The following is a 10,190-nucleotide window of genomic DNA, read 5'->3' as shown; positions in this document are numbered from 1 at the left end:
CACTGTAACCCCTACGTCCTTTTCTGCAGAACTGCTGCCGAGCCACTCGGTCCCTAGTCTTCTGTCCTAAGTGCAGGAGTCTTCTCTTGCCCTTGTTGAACCTCATCAGATTTCTTTTAGCCCAATCCTCCAATTTGTCTAGGTCACTCTGGACCCTATTCTGACCCTCCAGTGTATCTACCTCTCCCCACAGTTTAGTGTCATCTGCAAATTTGCTGAGGGGGTAATCCACGCCATCCTCCAGATCATTAATGAAGACGTTGAACAAAACCACCCCCCGGACTGATCCCTGGGGCACTGTGCTTGACACCGGTTGCCAACTAGACATCAACCCTTTGATCACTGTCCGTTGAGCATGACAATCTAGCCAGCTTTCTATCCACCTTATAGTCCATTCATCCAATCCATACTTTTTTAACTTGCTGGCAAGAATAGTGTTAGAGACCATATCAAAAGCTTTGCTAAAGTCAAGATAAATCATGTCCACTGCTTTCTCCATATCCACAGAGCCAGCTGGGCTTTCCTCTGTTCTTCTCCGCTGTAGTAGAGAGCCCATTCTTACCCATGGATTTCTCCCCTTGAGAGTCTCCGTCTGACCATCCCTTTGATCAGATAAATAGATGAAGCTCTTTAAGTCTCTCACTATCTGGCATTTTCTGCAGCCTCCAATCCTTTTTGTGGCTCTTTTCTGCACCCTCCTGATTTTTCAGTCTCCTTTTTGAGATGTGGACCCCACAACTGGACGCAGTCAGTTTCACCCAGGCCACGTGCAGAGGTACAATCCTTCCATCCCTCCAGTTCACCACTCCCCCATTTATACATCCCAGGATCGCATCAGTCCTTTTGGCCACAGCATCAGACTTGGAGCTCACGGTGAGATGGTTGTGCACCGTGACCTCTAAATCCTTTTCAGGGTCCTTGCGTTGCATAATACAGTGATCTACTCTGTTGGTCAGGCCTGGGTTCTTTCCTAATGCAGAACAAAACTATTTCTACCAATGTCTTTAATGTTCCTTATCAATGTTCATAACTTCTGATTGATATTGATTGCTATCTGTTTTTTCCTTTTTCCCATTTGTTATATATTGCTTCCCCCACCCCACACCCGACCAATTGCCGACTTGATTTTGTCACTGAACTGGGTTTTAAACCAAAGCTGTTCACTTTCTTGACTGTAGAATTGTGTCTTTTTAGCTATTTAATAAACTCTTCTTAACAGATTCCCGGTTGTCACTGCCATTTTTCTGTCTAAAGTTTCTCTCCCAATCCGTGTTTTCTGATAATTTCCACCAGCTCTGGGGAATTAGCTCCTCTGCAGCACTAAGTATCTAGAGAGATTACTGTGTGGGAACTGTTCTCTGTTTCTCCATTGGAATGTAATCAGCTGCAATCTTTAATCTCGTTCTCCTCTATCATCTGACCCCTTCTTAGTCTCTCTTCTAAACTAAAGAGTTCCAGACTTTTCAGTCCGTCCACCTCTGGCAGCCTCCCCCATTCTCAGCCTGTCTGGGAAACCTCCTTTCTATCTGCTACGTGCTTATAGAGACTGGGTGAGCACATGTGCAGAGCAGGTTATTCTCTGTGCCATTCCTTAGGCATCTGAACATTGTCTTTGTGTGGGCCACTTCTGCGACTGAGCAGGTGTTTGTCAATGACACTGAGGGATTTTCCCTGTGGTGTGTTCTAATTGGGATGTTTCCCCTGGTCTACGTTTTGGAAAAGGTTTGGTGTTTTTTGCACTCTCATGTTTTGACTAACCGGGTATATGGGTAACGACCCACTACAGTGGCTACCTAGCCTGGCTCGTGTTTCCTGCTGGTGCCTATGAAGGTTTCCCACACCATGATGTGAAGGAAATATTGACACATGGAGCACCATGAAATATGGAATGGGCAGTATCTGGGTCAGCTCTTCAAAATTCATTTCTCTGAATAATGAAAATAATATTTTTCAGTGTGTGAAGAAGAGCACCCAATCTGCTTCACCCACGAGAACAGCCCCCAGTAGTGCATGTAGTGTCTCATATTCACATTGTCTCTCCGTCCAGGAATTACCCTAGAGCCTGGGCACATACAGGAAGTCAGGGGAACGTACGGTACAAGCAGGAGACACCGTTCTGCCTCAGAGTTGGACACCTTCTCCCCTACTCCATGTCAGATTCCAACACAAGTGACTTCACCAACCCTTCCACCTTCATCCTGCTGGGCATTCCTGGCCTGGAGGCAGGTCATGTCTGGATCTCCATCCCCTTCTGCACCATTTATGCCATAGCCATCATGGGGAACTTGATGATACTGTTCGTTGTGATGATGGAGCCCAGCCTCCATGAGCCCATGTACTATTTCCTCTGCATGCTGGCTGTCACGGACCTGTTACTGTCTACGTCCACCATACCCAAAACACTGAGCATCTTTTGGTTCAATTCCAGGGAAATCAATTTCAGTGCCTGCCTCACCCAGATGTACTTCATTCAGTGCTTCTCAATGATGGCATCTGGGATCCTTGTGGCCTTGGCTTTTGATCGTTACGTGGCCATCTGTGATCCCCTGAGACATTCCACCATCCTCAGAAACTCAGTGGTGGCCAAGATCAGCTTGGTCGTGGTTCTGCGTGCTGGCATGCTCCTAATGCCCAATCCCATCCTGGCAAGTCGGTGGCCATATTGCAGAACCAACATCATCCCCCAGACGTACTGTGAAGGCATAGCTGTGGTGAAGCTGGCCTGCTCTGACATCCGCATCAGTAGTTACTACGGCCTCTTTTTGGCATTCTTGGTAAGTGGTGTGGATATATTTTTGATCACAGTGTCCTATATCCACATCCTCAGGGCCATCTTCAGTCTCCCCACAAAGGATGCCCGGCTCAAGGCTTTTAGGACCTGTGGCTCCCACCTCTTTGTCTTCTTAATCTTTTTAATCCCACCTTTTTTCTCCATCCTCACTCACCGGTTTGGCCAGAATGTCCCCCTGCACTTCCACGTTCTCATTGCTAACATGTACCTCCTGGTGCCTCCGATGCTGAATCCCATCATCTATGGGGTGAGCATCAAACAGATCCGGAACAGGCTGTTCCAGCTCTTCACTCATAAAGGGACCTAAAGTTTTCTCCACGTGCTCTGACTCTCAGACCGAGCTCCGTGCAGAGCTGGCTGGTGCATGGTGCTGCATCCTCTTCCCTGAATCACTGACTGGACAGTCAAAGAGACCTAAACCTTTTCCTGATCATAGTGTGCAGTGTCAGCGTGAGAACGTGGGGAATTGGTCTATGTAGAACTCATTGGGTTGCCTTCTTTCTAATTGCTGGTAATGGACCCCCAAAATCCCACGCCATACCCCACCTCTTCTGTCAAGGCTCTGCCCCTGCTCCTCCTCTTTCTCTTATGTCTTGCTTCTCTACTCCCTACCCCCATCACACACTGGATCATTTTCACCTTCCTTACCCACCCTCAGTTGCAAGGGAGTCGTTTCAGATTTTGGTCGGGGTGAGCAACATAACTGTGATTCCCAGGGCTACCTAGGCTCTTGAAAACTCTAGTTTTTTGGCAGATAACTTTGCAAAATTTGTGGCAGGAGCACTGTATCTAATTCCAATATAAAAGACAGAAAATTAAACAAATATTAGACCCACTCCACTAACATGTTCTGACATCTGGTGGCCACTCACATAAGGGACACTGGTTAGGTTTAAAATTTATATATATATATAGACTATTGTTTAAACAACGAGGAGTCCTTCTGGCACCTTGGAGATGAACAAATTTATTTGGGCATAAGCTTTCATGGGCTAGAATCCACTTGAAGTGGGTACTAGCCCATGAAAGCTTATGTCCAAATAAATTTCTTCCTCTCTCAGGTGCCACAAGGACTTCTCATTGTTTTTCCTGACACAGACTAACACGGCTAGCCCTCTGAATACTATTGTTTATTACCAATCTGTCCCTCCCTCAATGCACCAGCCCCCTTTCATGAGCAGATTTCCCTTTACACTTCAAACAATGCACTATTTTAGGAAAAAATACAAACCACATTTGTTAACTACAGAAAGGGAGCTCTTAAGTGGTTATAAGTAATAAATGTAGAGATCAATGTAGATTACCTGAGAAATAAAACAAAATCACAATCTGAGTCCTATAAAGTAGACAGGATTTGAGTCAAGCCATGTCTCACCCTAAGGGTACCAACAGTTCCCCAATCCTCCATATACAGGCCGGGATTTCTCCTTTCCCGCCGGCGACCACCTGCCCAGTCAGAGTCTTTCATAGCGTCTGCCCTATGGACGGATCTTAACTTTTCCAAGCAAAAGCCCCCAGTACAGTTAGTGGGAAAGTTCAGGCACAAGAGGGAGTCCAGTTTTACATGAGCTGGTCACTTGTCCTTTCATGCTTCGATGTGTCTTAGTAGGGACCGTTATCCATATTCTGGCTAGAACATCCACAGGAAAGTCCATCAGAGGTACAGAAAAAGACAACAGAAATCATTAGGGGCATGGAACGGCTTCCATAATACACACTCTAAAGATTGGGCAACACGGGGCAGTCTTCACCCTAAGCCTGTCAGCCCCAGCCCTACCCCTTGCATCCCCCTGCACGCTAATCCTTTCCCCCAGCCCTGAGCCCCTTCCTGCTCCCTCAACCCCTCATCCCTGGTCCCACCCCAGAGACAGCACCTCCAGCCTAAGTCCTTGTACCCCCACACCCCAACCCTCTGCCCCAGCTCTGAACCCCCTCCCACACTGCAAACCGCTCAGCCCCACCCCTGCCACACATCACCCCCATATTGGTCCACATACCAAAATTAATTCCACCCAGGGACTTAAAAAAATGAGAGGGAACACTTGTCACCCAATGAAATTAACAGGCAGCAGATTTAAAACAAACAAACAAAAGTTTTTTTTCACACCCAACCTGTGTAACTCTTTGCCAGGGAATGTTGTGAAGGACAAAACTATACCAGGATTCCAATAAGAACTAGATAAATTCAAGGAGGATGGGTCCATCAATGGCTATTAAGCCATGGTAGGCAGGGATCCAAAACCATGTTCTGTGTGGCCCTAGCCTCTGTCTGCCAGACCCTGGCAATGGGCAACAGGGGATGGGTCACTTGATGATTCCCTGTTCTGTTCATTCCCTCTGGGGCACCTGGCATTGGTCACTGCGGAAGACAGGACACTGGGCTGGATGGACCAATGGCCATTCTTAGGTTCTGATGTTTTTATACAGACGGCAGATGCATCTGCCCCCGCTGTAACTCCCTAGATCCCACTCCCCTCCCAGCGCTGAGATGGAACCCAGGACTGGCTCTCTCTCTCTGTAGAGTTAGTAGGAAACTAAGAATACTTATTAAAATGTTTAAATTTACTCCTAACCAGTGTCCCTTATGTGAGTTGCCATAACATGTAAGAGCTGAATGGGTCTAATATTTATTTATTTATTTTTCTTATATTGGGGAATTAGAAACAGTTTTCAAATGTCTCAGCAGCCCCTCCCCTGTCCCGGCCCAGCCCCGCCCAGCCCAGCGAGAGCTGCCATAGTAGCTGAGAGGCGTCCTGCCCGTTGCCTGGTGCCTCTCCCCCGGCCCCAAGCTGCTGTGGCAAGAGAGGGCTGGGGGGAATCCTGTCTCCCCGCTGCAGCCCTGGGCAGCCTGAACCCCAAGGCCCTCATCAACGGCCCTTCCTCAGAGTCCGCACTCTCAGCCAGAGCCCTCACCCCTTGGAACAAGGGGTGCTCTTGGGAGACACACTGAGAGTATCAATGCAGGAGAAATTTCTTAGAGCAGGGCAGTCACAGCCCAAGGCTGGGGTTCCTTCACTACTAAGGCACCAAATCAGCCAAATAGAGAGGTCTTCGGATTCACCGCACTGGCTAACCAGAAGTCATAGACTCATAGAATGAGAGAATATCAGGGTTGGAAGGGACCTTGTTAGAGAGCTTATTCCTTCACTCTCCCACTTCCCTGGTCCTCGCATGAACAGAGAGCAACAATACCCGAAGTCCAAAGGTGCAAACAATTCGATGTTTATTGGGGTGAACTTCCAGCAAGCTTAAATCCAAGTTCTTTTTTCCTTATTTTCGAATCCCAACTTACTTCTGTTTGCCCCTAATTTATATAGTAATATTCTTAGCTATCCCTTAACCAATCATTCTACTGAAATTTACCTAACCAATCCTAACATAGTGTAACATGATTATGTCACCAATTATATCCCACCACCTTAATGAGTTTACACTCAGCAAAATTAACTATACAGCAGACAGAAACAATCCGAGAACCAGACAGAGACCATGCCAATAAACAATAGCAGAGTGAGAACTATAATGACAAAACAATACAGAAGTGAGGATTTCACAACGACATCTATAAAAACATAAGTGTTTCCCAGCTGTGTCTATTGATAAGTGAGTTTTTACCAGACAGAAAACTATCAACCTAAATGTCCTTTTACATCTCCTAGGCTCTTCCCTTTCTCTGGAGGTGACAGATCGGATCCCCTTCCTGACAGCCCCAGATTGACTAGGTTGGGATGTGAGGAGGTGACCGGTCGCCTCCCAGCTTATGGCTGCCTCTGCTGCTTAGCCAAAGGCCTTGGCCTAAGAACAGGGCCTCAGACTGTCACAGAGAGAGAAGGCCCTTACACAGATTCTTTCTTGTATACCTCTATTACTAGCTAAATGATGAACATATACCTACATTCTTAGCGTCTAGGCCTTTACAGGCAGGCCTGAATATCTGTATCCTAACAGACCTCAGGAGGTCATCTAGTTGAACCCGCTGCTCAAAGCAGGACCAATCCCCAAATAAATCATCCCAGCCAGGGCTTTGTCAAGCCTGACCTTAAAAACCTCTAAGGAAGGAGATTCTACCATCTCCCTAGGTAACGCATTCCAGTGTTTCACCACCCTCCTAGTGAAAAAGTGTTTCCTAATATCCAACCTAAACCTCCCCCACTACAACTTGAGACCATTACTCCTTGTTCTGTCATCAGCTACCACTGAGAACAGTCTAGATCCATCCTCTTTGGAACCCCCTTTCAGGTAGTTGAAAGCAGCTATCAAATCCCCCCTCATTCTTCTCTTCTGCAGACTAAACAATCCCAGTTCCCTCAGCCTCTCCTCATAAGTCATGTGTTCCAGTCCCCTAATCATTTTTGTTGCCCTCCGCTGGACGTTTTCCGATTTTTCCACATCCTTTTTGTAGTGGGGGACCCAAAACTGGACACAGTACTCCAGATGAGGCCTCACCAATGTCGAATAGAGGGGAACGATCACGTCCCTCGATCTGCTGGCAATGCTTCTACTTATACAGCCCCAAATGCCATTGTCCTTCTTGACAACAAGGGCACACTGCTGACTCATATCCAGCTTCTCGTCCACTGTAACCCCTAGGTCCTTTTCTGCAAAACTGCTGCCGAGCCATTCAGACCCTAGTCTGTAGCAGTGCATGGGATTCTTCTGTCCTAAGTGCAGGACTCTGCACTTGTCCTTGTTGAACCTCATTGGATTTCTTTTGGCCCAATGCTCCAATTTGTCTAGGGCCCTCTCTATCCTATCCCTACCCTCCAGTGTGTCATATCCCCCCTTAGTCGCCTCTTTTCCAAGCTGAAAAGTCCCAGTCTTATTAACCTCTCCTCATATGGAAGCCATTCCATCCCCCTAATGATTTTCATTGCCCTTTTTTGAACCTTTTCCAATGCCAATAAATCTTTTTTGAGATGGGGCAACCACATCTGCGAGCAGTATTCAAGATGTGGGTGTACCATGGATTTCTAGAGAGTCAATCTGATATTTTCTGCCTTATTTTCTATCCCTTTCCTTGTGATTCCCAACATTCTTTGACAGCTGCTGCCTATTGAGCGGATGTTTCCAGAGAACTAGCCACCATGACCCTTGGATCCCTGCCTCTTACCCCGCTTCTCCCCACAAGGCCATGCCCCTGGTACACATCTTCCCTCAAGGCCACAGCCCCTGCTCCACCTCCTGCCTCTTTGCCCCACTCCCTTTCCGCCTCTTGCCCCAAATGCCCACTGCTGCTGCTCGCTCTTTTTCTCCCCTCCCCGTCACTCGCTGGGTCACCTCCACCTCCCTGCCCCCCAGTTGGGCTCCATCTGCTCCGGGGCTGGGACGGGAGCTGCTGCAGCCTGGCAAGGACCCTGCAGTGAGTGCAGCGAGGATGCCGCCTTGGGGCCGACAGCCCGTCGGGATCGGCGAGGGAAGCCAGGAAGCCGTATAAAAGCAGCTGAGGGGTGGGAGAAGGGCTGTGTGGCAGGCAGAGGAGGTTGTGCACCACACAGCTTGTGGGCCCTGAAGCTCAGCTACAAGGTCCTGAGGGCAGAGACCATTGTGTGGCCCATTTCCTTAGCTTTCAGCTCCCTTGTGTTCCTCCCAGCTGGGGGCCTGCAGAAGGCAGGGTCCCTGCAAAGGGGATGGGCTGGGAGCCCTTTGTCCTGAGCCAGGCCTCGGGAGCAGGGCAAGGGATCAGCTTTGAAGCTGGGAGGACAAGAGCTGAGAGAGGCAGAAGGATCAGCCCCTGCATTAGCTGGGAAGACGGGATGCCGGGCAGAGGTGGGGTGGCTTCCATAGCTCACAGGGCAGGAGATAAACTGCCCACCTGACATTAGCCGGCTATTTACACAGGTATACGGACACCTTATCTGGAACTGCAGGGGACGCGTTGCCCAGGGGCTGAAGCTGGACAGGGAAGCTGAGTCTAACGTCTTCTCTACATGACGCTTTTGATCACTACATTTAGAAGCTCTGTAGCTAGGCTGCTAGGCAGCGTTATCCCCGTGTCATGGATGGACTGAGTCCTGCAGAGGTAAAGTGATTTACCCAAGGACACACAAGGAGTCGGTGGCAGAGCTGAGAATAGGAACTGGGAGTCCTGACACCGCCACAGGCCCCTCCCTCCCAGCACCACTGCTCTGGCCATGAACTGGCATTGTTCCTCTGGGTTGTATGAGACACGCTGAGGCTATTTGTGTCTCATGATCAGTGGAGCTGCAGTTCTTAAACGGGAGGAATTTATAAAAGAAACTGTGGCCACAAAGCAGGTTTCCGCACAGCTCAGTTTTCAGTCCCCTCTTGCTTGTTTACCAGGGACGGCACGTCGCCTGGAACGCTGCACAGTGCATCGACCTCAATGATGTGCTGCAAGGAACTACATCAGTGCAGTGCGCGAGTCAGCAGCCCTGATTAGGGCCCTTTGCTAGCAGAATACAAACCATAATAAATAGTCATCTTCCCTCCCAGCTCACTGGTCTCTGCTGATGCTTTATCTCCAATTAAATAACTTGGGCCAAATACTCCAATGGTGTCAGTGGGTGCAGGGACCCTATGAGCCAGGTCTGAGAAAGACCAAGCGATGGGTCAGCAGCTAGGGACTCATGAGCTATATTCTTGGCTTAAGACACTTCCTTTCATGCTGCCGCAGTTTCCCCATCTGTAAGAGGGGGATACCTCCTGGGAGTAGTGAGCAATAGCCTGTGAAGCACCTGTCAGCGGTGTCCATGTGTCACCGCGCCTCAGTGGCAGACAGCCGAGGACGCCAAATTCAGAACAAACTGCTGAGAAATGGGGCAGACTCACCCCAGAGGGGTGGTTGTTCTATCATTAGATTAAACCAGTGGTTCTCAACCTTTGCTGCAGCCGGCATCCCTTGGTTCTCAAAATGTGTTCTCGCCCCCCTGATCAAAAATTGTTGAAGTAGGTCAGTTCTTTAAACCTGTTTGTATATTACAGCAATCGTTAAAAATGTATAATGTTAATAAATACATAGGTTTGGTAGTTGTACTTACGAGCCTGTGCTTAATTTGTGTTTTCGATGATTTACCTTCTAAAAAAACCTGGCATGTCTCGCACCCCCTGAAAGGGCATCTTGTACCCCCAGGGGCTGCGTGTACACCAGGTTAAGAACTACTGGATTATACCAAGCCAGTAACAAACGTATCATAGAATCCTAGAATACCAGGGTTGGAAGGGACCTCAGGAGGTCATCTAGTCCAACCCCCTGCTCAAAGCAGGACCAATCCCCAACATCTGTCTCACCACACTAGTTAACTAGAAGCCAAAAATGCAGTGTCCTGATGCATCCCAGCCCTTGGCTCACCACCCGGACTCTGGACACCACGATGAGCACTCAGTTAAAATCTATTTCACCACATTTAGCTTCCTATCTCAAGAGACACTTAAGGTTAAA

The 10,190-nt window shown here is 48.4% G+C and overlaps 1 protein-coding gene across 1 annotated transcript; it reads left to right on the top strand.

Moving 5' to 3' along the window:
• The first annotated feature begins 2,150 nt into the window (after window positions 1-2,150).
• LOC102931201 (olfactory receptor 52H1) lies at window positions 2,151-3,098 on the top strand. Its single transcript, XM_007072413.4, has one exon. It carries the CDS (start codon window positions 2,151-2,153, stop codon window positions 3,096-3,098), a length of 948 nt encoding a protein of 315 aa, XP_007072475.4.
• The last annotated feature ends 7,092 nt before the right edge of the window (window positions 3,099-10,190 follow it).

The sequence above is a fragment of the Chelonia mydas genome, chromosome 1 (genome assembly GCF_015237465.2).
Source record: "Chelonia mydas isolate rCheMyd1 chromosome 1, rCheMyd1.pri.v2, whole genome shotgun sequence".
Classification (NCBI taxonomy): Eukaryota; Metazoa; Chordata; order Testudines; family Cheloniidae; genus Chelonia; species Chelonia mydas.
The sequence above is the reverse complement of the archived record's forward strand: the minus strand, read 5'-3'. Positions and strand labels throughout refer to the sequence as shown.

Coding starts and splice junctions, on each gene's coding strand:
- LOC102931201 (XM_007072413.4), top strand. CDS start 2,151: ATGTCAGATTCCAACACAAGTGACTTCACCAACCCTTCCACCTTCATC.